The sequence below is a fragment of the Ptychodera flava genome, chromosome 6 (genome assembly GCF_041260155.1).
Source record: "Ptychodera flava strain L36383 chromosome 6, AS_Pfla_20210202, whole genome shotgun sequence".
NCBI lineage: Eukaryota > Metazoa > Hemichordata > Enteropneusta > Ptychoderidae > Ptychodera > Ptychodera flava.
The window spans coordinates 16,369,433-16,390,006 of NC_091933.1; the positions used below are offsets into that span (position 1 = coordinate 16,369,433).

The following is a 20,574-nucleotide window of genomic DNA, read 5'->3' on the forward strand; positions in this document are numbered from 1 at the left end:
TATGTGAACAAACACAAAGATAATGCTTTCCTCTGTGTTTCCCTCTGCCTAGAATGGTAATGACTGGCCCTGCAAAGTCGGTGTGTGTACAGGCAAAAGCTCGTAGATATTTCTCCAAAGCTTGAGATAATGATTCAGGTGCAGCCAACAAACAATGTTATTATGATACGATATATTGTGCAGGACAATTTATGTGAACTGACTAATTTAAGTCGAGAGAGTAATAACAGTGCTTTACAAAATTGCTTGGAATTACGACGTGCTTGGGTGACAAGAAAAACGCTTTTGGCAATAAAAAGTAACGCCAACTGCATTCATTAAAAAGGTCCTACCTTGATAGATTTTGCAACAATTAAGCCCAATACGACGTTCACTGTGCCACAGTCAACATCGTTAGTGCTTCCGTGTTCCCACTGAAAAACTGATCAACCGTACACTGACTGCTTGAACATTCTTATATTGCCTTTATCAGTCTGTTTTTGGGGGTGACTCACAGGCCCGAGGGGTTAAAGACGTATGCTGTTGCCCTCATGCCAGTCAATATGTGTTTTGTAACACACCTCATCCGTAACCATGCATAAGAACGTACTATACACAAAACTTGTCGCATGTAGGTCTATGATGTAATATGTTGGAATGGTTCAGTAAGAAAAAGCCTACGGCTCGGGCATCATCAGTATTTCGATCATGACCACCAGCCCGAGGGCAGGCAAAAAATCGTGATATTGCCCTAGCTCTCATGTGTTATTATTTTTATTACACCGAACAAGCAAACATGCAAAGATAAAAAAACACAAAGACTTCTTCGAGTACAGTTCGCCTTTCTGACTCCGGACCTCAGCGTAAAATGTTGTCAGTGCCGAGTCCAGGGTTGCCGCTGAAAGTTTGCCTATCTCCTCGGTGGCGTATCCAAATTTGTTGCTTGCATAGTCGCTGAACACAGAAATGCATTCCTTGTTGCCATTTTCGTTCGTTTGCTGTTTTAATATCGTCTAACTGTGCCGGTGACAGCTCTGCATGACGTTTCGCAGCGATAGTAGCAAGTACAAGCGAACGACAATTTGTTATGCGCAGAAAGGAGGCGCAGTAAGTAAAATTGCGTCATCCATGTAATATCAAATGCAGAGGGCATCATCACACTTATGGAGTTCGCAGAGGGCATCATTATACACATATTGACTGGCTATGAGGGCAACAGCATACGTTTGTACCCCGAGGGACTGTGAGTCACCCCCAAAAACAGACTGTTTCCCGAGGCCGTAGGCCGAGGGAAACAGTCTGTTTTTGGGGTGACTCACAGGCCCGAGGGTTAAAGACGTATGCTGTTGCCCTCATGCCAGTCAATATGTGTTTTGTAACACACCTCATCCGTAACCATGCATAAGAACGTACTATAACAAAACTTGTCGCATGTAGGTCGATGATGTAATATGTTGGAGTGGTTCAGTAAGAAAAAGTTTTCCTAAAAAGACCTCAATACTTCTGCAAACGTTCAATTCACCTTTGATTATAGTTTTTGTCCGTATCGAGTCCTTGTTGAAAACCAAAGCATTCAATTCTTCTTCAGAAAGTAGGATAAACCAAGGAATTTCTGGATTATCGTTTCGATCGGCCGCAGACGACATCTTTGTTTACATTCCGGTCCGCGTTCGCGTCAAATATCGTTTTTGACGTCAGCGGGCATCATTTTTCGGAACTGATGCCTGGCAGGCAACAGTTCAAACGAATGATGCCTGATGACGTCGTTTACGTGGATCAGCACAAAAAGAACGCATCCCACGTGACTATCAATTGGCGAATTAGAATACAGACTGCGGATGAGGTGTGTTACAATATACACATATTGACTGGCCATGAGGGCAACAGCATACGTCTGTACCCCGAGGGACTGTGAGTCACCCCCAAAAACAGACTGTTTCCCGAGGCCGTAGGCCGAGGGAAACAGTCTGTGTTTGGGGGTGACTCACAGGCCCGAGGGGTTAAAGACGTATGCTGTTGCCCTAATGGCCAGTCAATATGTGTTTTGTAACACACCTCATCCGTAGTCATACATAAGAACGTACCATACACAAAAGTTGTCGCATGTAAGCTTATGATGTTATATGTTGGAGTGGTTCAGCAAGAAAAAGTTTTTTCCCGACAGGGTCGCAATACTTCTGCAAAACGTTCAATGCACCTTTGATTATCGTCTTCGTTCGTTTCGAGTCCTTGTTTGAAACCAGAGCATTCAGTTCTTCTTCAGAAAGTAGGATAAACCGAGAAATTTCTCGACTATCGTTTCGCTCGGCCGCAGACGACATCTTTGTTTACATTCCAGTTCGCGCATGCGCAAATGTTTTTTTGACGTCAGCGGGCATAATTTTTCGGAACTGATGCCTGGCAGGCAACAGTTCCGACAAATGATGCCTGATGACGTCGTTTACGTGGATCAGCACAAAAAGAACGCATCCCATGTGACTATCAATTGGCGAATTAGAACACAGACTGCGGATGAGGTGTGTTACAACACGTTCTTTTACATGTCACGTGAGTCGTGTTTAACCAATGGCAGTGTACGCTGAAAAAGTGAGGTGTAATAAACTTTAATATTTATTAAGTTTTTCACTAATATCATAAAACCCTTTGTAAAACTGAACAGTTACAAAAATGTTATTTTCTGATTCTCTCATCAGACTTTGAGCTAGGAGCATTAGAAACGTTGCATCAGTCCTTCTACGGTTTTGTAAATGACGCGGTACACAGATCAGTGTCGTGTACCTCTTCACATACCAAATTACGTGATTGTCCAGCACAGAGTGCATCTCTGACCTGTACTAGCAGTGCCGGTGTCATATGCAAATGTAGGTGGATGTTTTTCTTCGTACTTAGTTACTAAAATTTCATGAAATCTGTATGAGCTATATCAAACGATGACATGATCATGTAACAAGGGAAATGCACAAGTATGCAGGTTGATTTAATTATTGCTGAATGTTATGAGACAAGAAGAAATAGAATGTGTATAATGAATTGTGATGCATGTACCTTCTCAGTGGGTACAGTGGTCGATGCAATATCCTAGAGCAAGATCAGAATGAAAATGAACAGAAAATACAATTACAAATATCACATTCTTTTGTTGTAGGTAAACATGTTTACTCATTCATATTATATATATATATATATATATATATATATATATATATATATATATATATTATAAATATATATATGCTCTCTCTCATAAATATGCTCTCTCTCTCTCTCTCTCTCTCTCTCTCTCTCTCTCTCTCTCTCTCTCTCTCTCTCTCTCTCTCTCTCTCGGATTCCCTTGTACTTTTCCATATGCTATCCTACCTGTCCTACTTTTGAAAAAGTATTCAGTGATTTGGTCGTAGCAACAGGCAAAACTTTATGTTGCATACATATCCGGGGTTTGCATATTAGTGGTTGTAGCTACGCATAAATAATGAATATGCATTACCTTATCAGGTTTCTTTTCATCTTGAATTTAAAGTAAGTAGCAATGGAAATATGATAAGTGAGTGTACAACAGATTGGGACAAAATGGGTTTTTAAAAAGGTTGTTTGTTGTAGTTTTAGCAATATGCTTATACCATTGCTCATCTGTTTCATAATGAACACGAATAAATAATTTCTAGTGGCTATCAAATCAAGAATGACACTTTATGGAAAAGACACTCGATGATATGAAAGTTTCACGTGAAAGTTAATAAAAGTGCGATATTTTCTTTTATTTTTCCAATGAATAGTTCAAATGTTGTTATTGCTATGAATATGTAATACTTCCGCATGCCCTACATCTGCAGCAAAAGTGAGACTTGTCGGTGGTACAACACCCTATGAGGGCAATCTTCAGGTGTACTACAATGATGAATGGGGCTCCGTATGTGACGATGGTTGGGATATTAACGATGCTAAAGTCGCCTGCCGAGAATTAGGTGAAGTAATATTTAATAGTGTAAACAGAACTTATTTTTGTGGTGTATTTTATCGTATAACAAAAGCATCTCGTGGTCGGCCTAGCGTTAGCGGAATTTCGGGTGTGGAGTAAATGACACTCTTAAAAGTAGTCAAATATACCTTATATTTATCAGTAGTGCAGATAGTGCTGCGAAGAATTCATATCGTTTATCATCACATATACCAGTATATATTTAGTCCCAAAGTTTTAATTGTGTCAGAGTTTACAACAATTCTAGATACTTTAAATACAATCTGCTACCTAAGTGAGTCATAGATACCTAAGGCGGTCGACCATATTTTCAATAAGGGATAATTTCTACAGGTTAACATTGGGTTAAAGTGTAGATTATACAGGCAGTTTATACCGAATGTGTCTAAAATATGAATAAATTGAGCTGACTTCGCGAACAAACAGAACCATTTACCATTACAGCAATTTCATTTTTCAAGATATTTATGAGCTCACAATCTCAACCCATTGCCGTGGTGAGAAATCGAATTTTTACTACAGTGCATTCAATATAATGTAGTTCAAAAAAGCACAAGACAAAAACTAAACAATAAATATAGCACAAACCTGTCCCTATTCTTCCTTAAAGGAAAATGAATGAGTCAGATTTGCGCCAAACTACATTCCTGTTCACAATACTTATGTTTGGTCAATGTTTCACAAATCAGCCTAACTTTTGAAGAGCAATGAACAATACCATATAATTAACACAAAATGATGAAATGTCAACTGAGGTTTATTAGTATGAGGCTGATCATTATCGTTGTTGTAAATTTATGTTATTCAAGGTTTTCCGAATTTAGCCAGAAGCATTACGATTGGTTCTTATTATGGTTTTCATCGCAACGGTCCCGTGTGGATGTCAAATCTTGGGTGCAACTTCAATGAAAAGAGTCTGTTATCCTGCCCATCTGACAAGCCACATGGAGTGAACAACTGCTCAAGATCGAATATTGCTGGAGTTATTTGCAGAGGTAAAATCACCATGCTGTGTGTTTATGCTCACAACTGTTTAACTTGTTAAGCTTAGTTTTGTAAAGAAAACACAGAAGTGGACGACTTCATTAGAATTCCAAAATATATGACCCAAGCGGCATTGTAATCATTTAGATTATCATAGTCTCAGTGCCAGAGTAGGTATCTGTCTAATAAATAATAATAGCTTCGCCTTATTCTTTATTTCCAAGGTTCTCGCAAGTAGGAAGTCAGCAGTAAGGCGTGCTGTAAACGTAGAACCAAGTTATATTCTCATCAAAGAATTAAGCTAATTTAAACTTGTTCCTGAGATCGTTCTTCCGTAAATTACGGGGAAACGACATATAAAGCGTTTTAAGTCAGACAAATGAAGGCCAAATTTTCTACCATGACGAGCAAATATTCATGTTGTTGAAACGATATTGTTTAATTCTAAGTCATCCTGTCTGTCTTTAAGTGGATGTTGTCTCTGGGGTTCTTTTATTTTTCTTGTCAATTTGACACAGCTTTGAAATTTGTGTAATTTTCGTTCAACATGTATGTGATATTCCCTAATTAGACACCATAACATTGCATTTATTAATTTTGAACAGAAGCAACTCACACTGCAGGTTTTCTCTTCATATGTCTGCGCTATGTTCAGTATACTACTGCTACAAAAGGTTATATGCTATTTTAACAGCTGTTAATTGAGTTTTCCCTTTTCCTTCAGGACCAGTAAAGCTTATTAATGGTGGAAAGCCACATAAAGGCCGGCTTGAAGTGTACACTCTTGGCAAATGGGGCACGGTGTGTGGCGATCAATTTGACATTGATGATGCTCATGTTGTTTGCCGTGAATTAGGTAAGCAGACAACGCATTTGGAGAGGGTTAGGCATCCAGCCCATTACTTTACAAATTGTTATCGTGATAAAATCAGAAGAGACCGAATGTGAAAAATAATGCATATAATAATCGAATCTCAAAATGCTTAAATTTTTTTTTCAGATGCGGCATAAGTCTTACATTTCTTCCCATTCATTTCATAAAACTATCCATTATCGGATTTTTATAATTAATTAAAAGTTTATGCCCTCTATAGGTACCGCCACCATGACTACTTAAGCCTGGAATTTTACTGCAAACATGCCACCCCAGAACTTCAATTAACCGATACGTTAATGTCAGTTTCTTTCAAGTAACGAAATTCTGTTTGCGCCAGGTTACATGCAGGGAGCTGATTCAGTCGAATATTCTGCGTCATTTGGTAAGGGAACTGGAATAGTGTGGATGTCGCAGGTTGAATGCAAAGGTTATGAAGCAAGCATATTTCATTGTCCATCCGGGAAACCTTTAGGTGAAAATCAGTGTAGCCATGACAAGGATGTAGGAATCACATGTGTCGGTGAGTCAAATGTGCATGAATTGTATTGTATCTTCAAAAGCATACACCCCTTCTTGACAACGATGATAACCTTACAGTAATAAGTTAATCCCTTGTAAGCCGCATAAATGTACACACTTCCTTGCTAAATGTCACGTTTTCTTCGTTGGAAGAGCAATCCTCGATTTGGTATTCATTGTAGGCATGGCAGCCACATATGCCCCAATTTGTAGATTTGGCATCGTCTTAACCTTATGCGTTCCTCACGTTTCAATAATCACAGTATAGTTTCAATTATTTGAGAAAAATGTATTCAAATACTTTCATTTCCCAAGAACTCGGTCGAATGAATGAGATGAGCAGCTTGATACAAGTACATATGTTGCAGAGTTGGAGGAGCAAAATCTTTAATAATACAGTATGTTTTCTTCCATATATGTCTAGCTTCCATGAGTTTTTACCTCTTTTGACTCATTTAGTTAACCCGGTAAGATTGGTTGGCGGGTATACGCCATATGACGGAAGACTTGAAATCTGGAAAGATAACAAATGGGGTACTGTGTGCAAGGACGGTTTTGGAAAAAACGATTCAAAGGTTGTTTGTCGGCAAATGGGTGAGTAAGCTTCGTCAAAACCTAATTTACACCTTATAGTCATCAGTTGCAGATATAGAGAGGCTGTGAGAAAATTAATCAGCAAAACTTTATAACATCCTGAAACTTTATACAGATGCATAATATCGTATCACCAAGTTCGTTTTGTCTTGGAATGAAGAGCAAGATGCTCTGTGTTGCCGTTTATTAGCGTGATCGTACTTGCTAGGAGTGTCACTCATCGTCTACACCTCAAGCTAAGTATGTGTGCACCGTATCAGCTATATGCAGAAATCTGCAGGATATTTGACATATCCTTCTGAATAGATCTGCCACAGCTTCCTTACAGCTTAAATTACAAAACTGCAGGTTTGGTGAGGGCAAGCACAAAGGACCGTACTACAACAAACTTAACCTCTCAAGTATGCACTGTATATCACTTTTTCAAAATTAAGATATGTGACAGGTAGCCGTGTTGATCTTAGTAGATAATGGCTTGGGTTTAGGTAACACACTGGGATCAACTGTAGTGATGTAGCAGGAGCTTTCAAAGACAACAGTCTCCCTCATCAGATGCTGAGGTGGGATGAATAAGAAAGCAGTGTGCTACCTAAACCCCAGCGATTTTCAAAATTAAGTCATGCAATAACCCATTACATAATTCGTTTTCAAAAGTATGTTGTGATTGCCTAATATGATGGTATTATTTTGATGCAAGAGCGAATAAAATTTGAGTTACATGTTGTCTGAAAGACATCGAATACCTTACTAAAATCATGTCATTGCCCATTAACAAAACTGAACGTGCTGAAGACTAAAGCGGTTCTTACATCTCTTTATGAACAAACTGTGCCGTACAAAGTTTTAATACGAAGATTGACAATCAAGGCTCCGCGCAGTAAGAACTCACTATGCATGTATAACTGACCGTCTCTATGAACAATCTTGTCATAAAACCATAATTGACGAAGGTGCTTTTCTTTGAATGGAAATTTATTGAACTGATGGATGTTTATCATATATACAGCTTTATAATTGATAATTTTTCTTGTATTTTGTGATGATTAGGATTTTCCCATGGATATTATGAAGTGTTAGACGACAGGGCGTATTCCAAAGGAATTGATGAAATTTGGTTGACAGATGTTGACTGTGTTGGTACAGAAACTGAACTCTTTAACTGTGGCCACAATCAAAACACTGCTAATTGTGATCATAGCATGGATGTTGGAGTTTCATGTGAACGTAAGTTTCTTACACTTCATCATCAGCTTTTCACCAAAATTCGTATGTGTTGTATATTCAGCAGTGATGGGAGAATTCGTAATGTTAGCTGTTACGTGAAAGAAAACGAACAAAACGGAGAACTAAGTACTTCCCTTTAAAAACGAAATTTATTACAAAATTAAAACTAACCGCTGAGTCAAGGGATAGAATAGAATCTGTAAAAGTATACCGGCTACTTATCTCAGCTGGGACGGCACTAAGCTCCAGAATCAGACACCGAGACAAAGTGAACAGTCCTTTGGCTTGCTTGCAGGCTTGAGGTTGCACAAAGTCCGCAGAATAAATCCAGCGTTGCTGTGAAGCGCTTGAAAAGTCTTGAAATTAATACTGCTGGAGTTTCAAAAGTCTTGAAGTAACACGTCAGAGATACGATCCCAAATGTCTGACTCGAAATGTGTGCCGTCCCCTATTTATACTCATATGGTTATATAAGAGAATATAAGAACAATCTAGAATTTCTATTGATATGCTAATTGCTGTTCCAAAAATATCTCCACGAATAATTGAATTTCCAGAACATTCCAAATACGACTAATTGAATTCAAGGTCATGAAGGGCAGGGACTGTAAGAATGTTCTAGATTAATTGAACCCGGGTCATGAGTGTAGGGGAAAATGACCGTCATAACAAAGCGCATCTGCTTTTCTTTTTAAGTTGAACACTTGTTTTTATGAGTCATTTGAAGTATTGCAACATTCAACTAATACTTTCGAGATTTTTGAAAAATGCGAAGATCCAATTATCCCAAATCAGTTCCAATCGTGTTTTTGAGATCATTTCTAGTATATGAGTGATGTGATTATATATCATGTATTATATAGTGCATGTATCTGTAAATGTTAAATATTCACACATTCCCTTTTAAAATCGAATATTGCATTATGGTTTATCAGTGTGTGCCATCTACGGTATATAATTTATCTAAAATGATTCTTTTTTTTTCATTAACCTTTCAACAGCACCTATCAGATTGGTGAGCATACCTTCCCAACCTGAGGGTACTGTCAAAGTTCAAATCTTCTCCGATGATGACTGGAAGAGCATCGGCTGTGATATGTGGGATCAGATTGATGCTGATATCGTTTGTACAGAGTTGGGTACGTGCACTAGCTTTCAATTCTACCCTTCTAAATCCCAACAAGAAACAAATTATGTGACCAACAGCACCCGTCAAATTGGTGAATAAAGCTTGTCGTTGTTGGATATTGCTTCTTCTGCACTATTTTTTATTAATAAATCTTTGTTTTTGAACCATCAAAAGTCCTTGAACCAAAGGGTCCCACACTATTGATTGACAGATGTTCACGTGAAAGGTAATTTGAATAACCTCTCAAAAATCGGTTTTCCCTATATTTTGTATCAATACTTCAAAATATCCGACTCAAACTTTCTGGAATGCACGCTGTTATAACGCTCTTCCAAAGTGTGTGTCTTAGATTTTTTATATCTTGCTTAATTTTTTGAAGCAAAATTTTAAAGAAATCTACTAGGGTTAAATTAACCGCTCTGGAAGTTTTTCTGACATAAACGTTGTTTTAGAAAGTTCAAAAAAATTCTGACACATATTTTGGAAGATCCTTACGACAGCTTTCACTCACACAAATTTCAGCCACATGTCTCAAAGCATTGGCACAAAAGATGGGGAAAACCGATTTTGCCTGGACAGTCTTTTCTACAATTTAATTGACAATAGTAATTATAGTTGACTCCAAGATTGGCGACAATTTAGTCGCCAATTACGAATCAATATTTTTCGATCCACCACGATAATGGGGATAAGTGTGCAAACAAGTCAGGCTCCAGACCTGTTCGCATTCACCCAATCAGAGCACTGTCCTACTTATCTTGTCACCGTCTAGGTATTTCCCCTACGCAGTATGTTTGTAAGCTCACTGCATGCATGTCGTCAAGAGAAGTTGGTCACGCTCACAGCGTAAGTTTTGATGCTTAAAGAAATTGATCACGCTCAGGGAAGTTGTCACGGGGAGGTACAGGATGAGAGAAAAACATTCATAAAGTGTAAGAGTTATCTCAACGTGCCAACAAAAAAAAATTATTAGCAGGGTTTTCCTATCCTAGATCCTTGCGGCCTACTGGTTACCATAGTAACCACTACCACCAACATGCCTCACATTTTGATAAGAATATAACATCAGCGTGTAATGTGAGTCTTGTTTCCCATAGTCACAAATGAAATGAAGAACCAGAGAATGAGGTTCATCATCTCCCAAATTTTGATACACTAGTGTTATATATTCTTTCATCGTGCAAGTCTAAAAAGTCCTACGATGAATAGACCATCCGTCATATAGATAATGTCTCATTTCTTCTGGCTGTCGAAAGGGGTATAATAGTAAAGTGTGAGAGGACGCTCTAGTCTTTTTATCTACGGAAGCAGATTCTTAGCACGCTTGCAGTTTCATTTCGACTGTTTTCGCTCGGAATCAATGTTTCTGCCGCGAATTTGAAGATAGATATTTTTCAACGATTGTTTTAATTTGCTGGATAGCCAAGAAGCGCTTTTGTCGTTTGACATGGCCGTCAGTGACAAAGCCAGTTATAGGCACAGGCTGTTACATAGCCTGCAAGCCGATGATAAAGAATGCAAAGTGAAAGTTATACCCGTCGTGCAGTAGCTGTCAGATGTAGTACCAACACAGGGTACAGGGGAAAGTCCCCTGGGGTGGGGAGGATGGTGTTTTTTGTGCAACGGTTTACCTTATTTGATTTTATTAATTTTGACTGTGATATTTCAAATAAAGAGTTCAACTCCACATCGTCTGACTGCTTTATTATTACCGACAAGTCCTTATCTCCTCTCCAACTTGTGTATACACCACTGCTCCGAAAACATTGCCAACTTGCTAATCCGCTGTCCGTATCAGCAGATTAAGTGATTGAGTCAACACCAAGGGACGGCTGTGGTGTTGACTCAATCACTTAATCCGCTGATACGGACAGCGGATTAGCAAGTTGGCATGTTTTCGGAGCAATTACAGTGGTGTATACACAAGTTGGAGAGGAGATAAGGACTTGTCGGTAATAATAAAGCAGTCAGACGATGTCGAGTTGAACTCTTTATCTGAAATATCACAGTCAAAATTAATAAAATCAAATAACGTAAACGGTTGCACAAAAAACACCTTCCTCCCCACCCCAGGGGACTTTCCCCTGTACCCTGTGCGGGTACGCGGTGCCGAAGTTATCGCAGCGATTTCAAAAGTTGTCACTTTGGCAGTTTTGAGGGTTTGCAACGGGCAGAAATCTGTGGCGTATTTATTCAAATGGATGCAGATCGAATAATTCTGTTACATCATTGACTTGCAATGCGTGGTAAGTCGGTAGAACTTTGGGGACGAAACACCTTTCATGGAGAGTTAGATAAAGCTATTGCCGCTACGCTGAGTGGTTTGGGGTGTACAGGCTCAAAACAGACATAGGCCTACTTCACCTGAAATGGAGGTTGGACAGCATGAGACCGATCTGTTTGGTCGACAAACCAAAACTTCTGTTTTCAACTTAAGTTAAATTTCGCGCATTTTCTGATGAGATCGTCAATGCGCGGCGCACGGCACATGTGCAGCAACGCTGAGGCATGCTTAGAAAGGGGACTTGCAACTTGGAATTCTACCAGACGAATCTAATGCAGAAGAACATCAAAAAACACCTGGCAAAGAAACGGCAGCCGGTAATCGGGCTGAAAAACTACAATGTCAGATAAACAGAACATACGAATCTTCGAACGCTAAAGTACAGGGCTAGATAATAACGTCGTGCAGTGAAAATAGGGCAACGGATAAAATACACCTGCGGCCTGATCTCAGTAAAACTAAAGACAAGGACACTGAAGGCATTTTCTTGCCTTGGAGGCATTTTCGTCCTGGGCTACAGTTGTAGCAGAGAACTTATCGGCGCGTCTTTCCCACAACTCCTTGCGCTGTCGCCGATAAGAATTCTGGTTCCGAGAGTGGGCAGAACCCTCACACAGAGGGCGCTCTAGAGCAAGAGGCATCGTCGGAAAATGTTATCCACAAAAAAACCCTCTGTTTTCAACGATTTGTTAGTAGACTGTGACTCTTACGACTTAAAGCGGTGTGAGTAGATAACAAGTGCGACGACCTCTTATTCTGTCAAGAAGCCAAGTTTCCTCCACTTTATACTTTCGCGCGAATGACACTACGTCAACCGAGTAGTGACAACCGACAAATGATATAATATAACATTGCAAAATCGCTGCAAGTCAGCCGCAACCGAGCCATTTGTTTTCTGCATGAACTATGATGTCTGAAACAGACTTAGCACATTCTGTTGGCGATGATCTCAAAGCAAAGTTCTCGAATATTATTGCTAAATTGCCTGATTCTAAGCTTGGATCTTTCTCGAAGCAGCTATGTCCATGTCATCCAACTCGCAAAGCTGTATTGCACCGAATATCCGAAATGTATTGCACATGTAGATTATGGTGATATGATTCACTGCAGCTTAACGCTTGTGTCTTTCTTGATTTCACATCGACTGACTCACAAGAAACGAAGATGAAGCAAATATATTTTTCTGGCCATTCTTAAAAGTCAACTAACCATTTATCAAGGATGACATGACGTATAGTAACCATGATGATATTTCTGATGAATCTATCAACTTGAAGAACCAACTGCTCAGGAATGTGATGACGTCAAAAGTGGGCTCTTATTTCAATGCTGATATGTATAACTTTGGACCACCGCGCACTGACGACTATACAACGCATTTTCGCTGTATGAACCCACCACCATGTTTCGCATATCCATTCTGAAAACACATATACATCAGTACAAATCTACGGCGGGCATTTTAAGTGAGGCAATTTATCACCAGCTTATCGCCAGTCGAACGGGGTCAAAAGGCTGATCTTCGTTGGAACGGAGCAAACAAATTAATTAGTAAATTCAGTAGAGGATGTCAACGAATGACAATCGCAAGGAATGAGCATGCAACGGAGCAATCTTGTAAACGAAAGATTTGCCATACCCTGATGAAAAATTCGCGAAAATGTCGTTTCCATCTAGAAAATTTGTACTTTCTGCTTCAGTTTCAGGCTGTCCATCGCCAATTTCTTCAAAGAATACTCAAATGAATCGAGCATTTTCTTCACTTTTTTAATTCTTGTAGTCGTACCACTGTCTGAGGTCAACGCAGAGGACAGTTTGCTTTAAATCGCAGATAAACTTGAGGAGTGTCTAAGTTCAAATAAAACATTTCTGGATGAATGACACAATCATTCAGTCGAGTTCAAAGGGCTATTTTAGACGCTCCGTCTATATACATAAATAACAATAAAGACGCTCTTTCTTCTAGCCAATTTTCGAAGCATTCTATTCGACAGTAAATATAACGCGTTGGTTCAAACCAGTAACCGGCTGTCATTCGCATTCGCTGATCACTGCGTCTCACGTGACCAGACAAGCAGCCAATCATGCGACCAGCCAATCATTCGCAGCTCGTGGCTCCGCCGCTCGTGACGCACTTGGTGCGCCGAGCGAACGCAGACGCGGGTTTGAGGTCTGGCATGCGAGACTACAAGAATTTAAAAAAGTGCAGAAATACTCGCTATCACATATCGCGCACAAACAATATCGAAGCGATGAATACATAGCTTACACTACGCGAAAGACAGCCTTGGGACAATTCTTTTCACCAGCAGAGCTTATCAACCCAGGGTAGAAAAAACAGTACTTTGAGTCGGGTTCAAACTCACAGCAAAAGGCAGCCAGTCACCTAGCGGAGAACCAAGAGACAGAACCACTCGGCCAAATCCCCACTCTAAAAAAAAGATTGGTTCAATAGCCGAGCTAAGTTGTACGATAAATGTGGGACAATAAATGTGGGACAATTTACTTGGCGCAGAATGGCGCCGACATCAGTTCATAGCCGACTGGATGCAGTGTGGGAAACTTCCCGACCCTATTATGAGTAATTTGTTGTTGTTTGCTGTGTTTATCATGGTTCCGGAGATTTGACTAAATATTCTATACAGTAGTTATTGTTCTGAACCCTTACTGCCCATGATGTACAAACTTTGCTCAACAGAGACTTTTCTGTTGTTTGGACACAGCTGTGAGAATCTTTGTGCAGGCGACAGATGAACTTTCCAAAAAATAGACATTTTCCTTGTGTATGTATTACGATTTATTTGCGCGGACTGTATTTACATTGACATGTTGTTGCAAAGTCAACAGTTTTCTTCATAGTTGAATTTATTCGTGCTACTTTGTTGTGTTTCTGGGGTTAAATTGCCATTACTACCTGATTTCCCATCATGCTTTTATACGCCTGTAATGACCACCAATGGCACATGGATGCTGCGTGCTGCTCTGTACCGTGAGTTGAAACGTAATAAACCAGTGTTTTTGTTGATCAAGAACTGTGAGTTTCTTCAGTGTCACTGGTAATGCTCGGCGGCCAATATCTCTGCTCTAAATATTCCCCACAACGGATTGAGCACCATGTATCTGTTTGCAGCATTGCAGTTTAAGACTAGAGAAAGAGTGACCTGCCAGATGCATCTAGTATTGTTGCACTGTCGCTAGCAGTGTCAACATTTTATCGATTATCAAAACCCCGACGCTTCTTGTTCACGTCTATGCACGGTTGCCTTAACCAGCACGAACGTAAGTTGAGCATTTTCAGCATTAATATGTAAATATTTATTTTTATTCCAGCCAGATTTAAAGCTCTGTTTAATTTCCAAATCCTAGAGATCAACATATCTGGGTCAAAGCATCGTTAAGTCCATAGTTGCCTGTCAGTTGACGAATGTTTTATTTTTCAGACAAAGAAATACCTTTCTGTATAGTCATGCTGTACTATAACGTGAAAATTTTTTCTGAGCGTGACCAAATAGTGAGCTTACTCAAGTTATGCTTTGTGAAAATACTAAGACGGGACGAAATGTGTAGAAAAAACGGACTGATTCGACCGCCCTGTAATAACATGATTGGAACTAATTTGGGAGATTTTGATCTTATTATATAGTTCAAATGCATCAAAATTGTTAGATGTCCCGCAGCTAGACGTTGCAATATTACAAATTACCCATAAAAACAAGTGCATTGCTTAAAGAGAAAAGCAGATGAGCTTACGTTTGCTGATTAAATAAACATCAATAAGATATCCAGTTATCCCAAATAAGTTCAAATATAGAAATAACGGGCGACACGCTGACCATTAACGTTTATTTATGGGCAAGGCGAGAGGAAACCAGAAAATTAGCGCCGAGCCCGTTAATTTTGGCTTTCCTCGAGCCCCCGCCCATAAATAAACGTTATCGGTCAGGGTGGAGTCTGTTATTTCCATTATATTATCAACGTCGGAACGAAAGAAAACCGTCAAAGTTTGCGAAAATTTCCCAAGCGATCGACAACTGGGTTCCGGAACTAAGCAAAACGAGACGCACTGTCACGTGCGCTGTAAAAATCAGAAAAAATTGGCAAATCCGGAGATGCTTTCAGAAAAAAGTATCTCAACTCGGCCAACAAGTGCTCCATTTTATGTTGTGATTGATTATGATTTACGTTTCAGCTGTAAAGTTGCGACACTATGCGTCGTATTTTCGCATAATCTTATTATTCATATTCACGGGCATATAAACAAACCATTACTGTGTATTTGTGGTCAGTCATGTGGTTCAGCTCGACCAATCAAAATGTGACGGACAGGGCATGGTATTGGTAATATAATTGTGTTTAATCACAGACAAATATAGAACAGACTAGCAACGCGGCATGCCTTTTGTTCCATGGTCGTCTCGGGCCTTTTCATATTAAAATGAGCTTCAAATGTGTTAAAGTTTTTGGAGTCTTTGTTTGTGGTTGATAATTGCACGAGATTATGCGAAAAATACGACGAGATGGCATCGTGCTGCCAGTCGCGTAGCAACCAGAGTTACTTTGTGAGCTCTTAGGGCAGAAGCACTGCTTCACGCCAATCAAAACATAACACGCCAGCAGTTTAATAAACATATCCTTCCTTGACGAACGTGTAAAAGACGGAATGACTGACCGTAAACCATTGAGTAAAATCTGACAGTATCGATAAAAGACTTTCAAATCTGGTTCAAACGCGCTCATTACATATTCATGAAAAGGTGAGAGGAATTTTTAAAATGGTAAAACTTACCTCCCCGAAGCTCGAAAGTTTCCAGTTTTCGCCAGCACGCCAATTCTGCTCAGCATAAAAAGACAGCAACAACACAAACTTTGCAGAACATACTTTCGCTTAAAAATTAGCGAAAAATCCGGAAACTACCGAAGGATGCAGGGTCGGCACTCTTCGGAAAAGAGAGTCGAGAGTTTCCTAAGGAGAGGCAAACATGGAGGGCTTACGTAACTGCTTCACACCTTGAACAATGCCCGTTCCTAGTCTGTTCTATATTTGTCTGTGGTTTAATGTAGATGCGAACGGGTCAGGAGTTTGGCCAATATCCAATTTTACACCGTACTGGCGTAATCCCTCAATTATGTACATCAAAACACTAATTCATAATCGGCGACATTGCCAATTTTCGAACCAACGTTTTTATCTCTGCTGACAATTTTGTATCTGATGCGACGTGCGAATGATAAGTTCACAATGACAGACGAAGGCGTTGACTGAGCTCCGAGTCTGGTACCGAGAATATGGACAGGCCTGCATTATTATTTTTTTGCGCCTGACTTGCCGTAAACTTGTTCTTAAATGTTCAACTCAATGATGTCATGCTTGCAAGACAACACTGACTGTTACCACGCTAACAAGCAACAGGCGCATGTCAAAATGTATACATGAACCAGAGGTCATTCAGACTACACTTGGGCGCAAACAAAGTGAATACATGTTAAAGGTGGCGTAATGGTGAGATACTAAGATATACTTGGTATGACTTTGCATAAAATTCAATGTTTAAAAGCACAAAAGTAATTCAGTATTAATGATTCAAACCGTGGTACTCAAATACTGAAATGTCATGTCTCTCCGGGACGCACTTCGCTGTTGTGTTAGTCAATCATATGAAAGACTTAGTGTAGAAAACATCAATTAATGTCCTTGTAATCTTCCAGTAAAATGCCCGATAACTATAAAACACTGCGGCAACCCTCGCGTTACTGTTAATTTGGACATACTTTTTTTCTGATATAGGCTATACTCTAGGTGCTGAATCTGCAAATTGTGTAACTGATGGGCAGTCTGATTCTCTGTGGGGAAACAATGTACAGTGTACTTCATGGGAAAAAAGCATTGCTGAGTGTCGACATGAAGAACACGTGGGAACTAGTGCCTGGGTAGCAGGGTTAAAATGTAAAGGCAAGTATCAGTCTTGATGTATGTGGTCATTTGTACAATGACTGCTAAATCATAATAAGAACCAGTTAAAACAACATGACGTGTTCAGTCATTTCATTGATTCACTACACTTACAGTGGTTTGCGTTGACTCGTTGGTATTGGACGAACTACACATATTGTACAAATCGTGTTGTTGCCAACACTGTCAGATGCAATTGTCAGCTGGCGGTAATATGAGTCGATCATGAATGGAATCAACTCTGCAAAAGTTGAAACATTGCCCAGCAGGAGTTTTTTAGTAATCGGCGCAATTTGCGGCGCAGTACGCAACATTGCAGCATTGAGCCAACGGAATCTAGAGATCCCGCTGGATACAGTGTACACGTAGCACGATGGGGCATGCACATCAACTTCAAATGATGCTGTCACGACTGTCGAAACGCACCTTCGCGCGAAAAGCTTAAATTATAAGCCAACAATATTTTACTTTGTCTTTTTGGCTTTGACTTTTAGTGTGAATTGCTTTCGGCGAAGAGATCGTGAAGTATGATTGGATAGCGTATCCACATGTCCCCATCTGTACCCATCTTGTCTACCAACACACTGTGTTACCGGTAACATTTTATTGCGACTTTTGGTAGTGAAAACGATGAATGACATCATCTCCCCATGTCACTGTGATTTCTCATCAGTTTGTCTCAAAGATGTTTTTGCAACAGAGTGCAAAATTTTACCATTCTTTCCATGTGTATGACATTTTAAGTTTGAAATTAAACCACAGACGTTCTGCCCGATATTTTTATACTCGTTATATGTGTTATAGGTACAATGATAACGATACATTTAGTTTAAAGCGATAGACTTTGCTTTGTACGGGATATACTTTTGAAAGGTCACTGAAAGTTCCAGGTGCATAGGACTGAGATTGTCCGATGTCGCTTCTCGATATGGAACGCGGGACAGACCAGGAATGGTTCACTTTAAAAACGAAGACCACCGAGCACCCATCGTTCTAAATTCGCTACTCATAATTTAAATTTTTATCACATTAAGCCTACATTACACCTTTTTTGTCAAGTTTGACAAGTAATTTGGTTTTTATTCTGTCCTACATTGAAAAGATCAAGATGGACTGTCAGGCTGCTAGTCCTATCATAGTAGTACCACCTAACTCATTTGGCGCTGTGGCACGTAGCAAAATTATTGCGTCCGTTGGCGCAATGTAGCATATTGCGCCTTTGCGCAACAGATTGCGCCGATTACTAAAAGCCCAACACTATGCACTAGGGCAGACGAAGTCAAACACCCGATCGTGTACTTACATCACGTCTGCTATAGGCTAATACCAGCTATCCGAGTTGTAATTTTTACAAAGTTCCGTCGCAACAAAGTTTGGTGTGTTTAGAAAATACTTGCTTATATGTGTATATTTGTCATTTAAATGACATTGTGTAAATGTGGAAAGCCTTATATTTGATAACATACTAAACCTGCCAGCAAGTGATACGTCCTGACAGGACAGTTAGCGGACTGTGCGTGGCTGTGTATGGTTGTGTTGTTTGACTGTCTGACCAACTCCAAGACAATGTTTTAACTTTTGCAGACTTGATTTCTTTGTTATTGACTGATATTACCACTAAGCTGATAGTTAAACCTGACAGTACTGACAACACCTCGCTTTAGACAATGTTTCTAGTTCGTCTTATGCCAACGGGTCAATGCAAACCACTGTAATCGCCTTCGTAACATGTTTTCACTTTACATATTAAAGGGAAACATGGTAAATTTCACTTTTGTTTTATTCTCAAACTTGAACGTTGTCTTAATAGCACCCGGACAGTGACCATGATTTCCCTCTTGCTATATGTAGAGTCATCCATGACTCTGTTTAACTCATACTAATGTACATTACTAAAACTTCCAGTATGAGTCCACCATTATACTAGCTGCACATTTTAAATTGTAATTCGATCAAATGTTTTGATTAAAGGATCCATTTACGACAAGGATGCTCAGTACGCCTGCAAAAGATACATTTTCTGACACGCGCACTGCGCTTATCAACGATAGATATTTAAATCTGAATCGTTATGATAGCTTAACACTTTGATTACTGCTCACAGTTCCTGAGGTACGTCTTGTTGGACACACTCCATATGAGGGTAGAGTGGAAATAAACATCAATGGTCAGTGGGGAACAGTGGGTGATAGTATGTGGGATATCACTGATGCGGATATTGTGTGTCGGCAATTAGGTATGTCCTCTTATGCAGTATGGAGTCTATGTATTGAAATAGTTAACTGATTTCAAAGGCGGTTTATTATTCATCATGAGTTTTGTATCGATGGGACCTTATATCATTCCCAGTGTTTTGTAATATTTGTAGTATTATCACATGAACTTGCCCGTATCACCACCTGTGTGACGTACACCAGCACAGATAAGAAATCCATAATACCCCTGTTGTACGTCATCAACCGCAACTTTTTTTCATGCACTATAAAACCCGTTCATACATGCATGTCGGCGTTGTCGCGACGCTTGCGTGCAAAGATTGATCTGTCGTGATCGATGCCGCGCTCTCATGACATTTTTACGAAAAGGTGAGGCGATAAATTCAGACATGGAAACAGAGAAGGCATGGTATGTCCACCGAAATGTCGCGAGTCGCTAAAGCTTTAGCTAGCGGTATGCCCAAGAATCGAATGGAGATGCCGTCGATCGCTTAATGGCTCAGTAACGTCGCGGCTCCAATCAAGTCGTACGGTTCAATGTGGATGTCGTACCTCATGCTGGCGATGAACCTGAAAGCTACACCTCACGTTACGGAAGTTCAATTGAATAAATACATGTAAGCTTAAAAGTACGACCTTCGGGAAAGCGGCATAGGAGGAAAAAACATCACGTCATTCGACAAACAACGATAAATTTCCTTCATCACACAAATATTCCGTAAATTCTCGATCGGAATCGAACCTGCAGCATAAGGCTGTAGTGAAGACATACAGCTGTAGCCTGAACTCTGCAGTGTGGATATATGATCGAAAGTTGACTCGTCAAGTAACAGAATTTGGAG

General features: G+C 39.8%; 1 protein-coding gene across 1 annotated transcript in view; it reads left to right on the forward strand.

Moving 5' to 3' along the window:
- Positions 1-20,574, forward strand: part of LOC139134221 (uncharacterized) — a 104,099-nt gene that overhangs the window by 19,819 nt on the left and 63,706 nt on the right. Inside the window, exons 9-18 of the mRNA XM_070701133.1 lie at positions 2,673-2,840; positions 3,810-3,941; positions 4,765-4,950; positions 5,664-5,795; positions 6,154-6,336; positions 6,795-6,929; positions 7,977-8,153; positions 9,155-9,292; positions 17,352-17,516; positions 19,621-19,752. Of these exons, the coding sequence (XP_070557234.1) occupies positions 2,673-2,840; positions 3,810-3,941; positions 4,765-4,950; positions 5,664-5,795; positions 6,154-6,336; positions 6,795-6,929; positions 7,977-8,153; positions 9,155-9,292; positions 17,352-17,516; positions 19,621-19,752 (1,548 nt within the window). The remainder of the gene's footprint in view (positions 1-2,672; positions 2,841-3,809; positions 3,942-4,764; positions 4,951-5,663; positions 5,796-6,153; positions 6,337-6,794; positions 6,930-7,976; positions 8,154-9,154; positions 9,293-17,351; positions 17,517-19,620; positions 19,753-20,574) is intronic.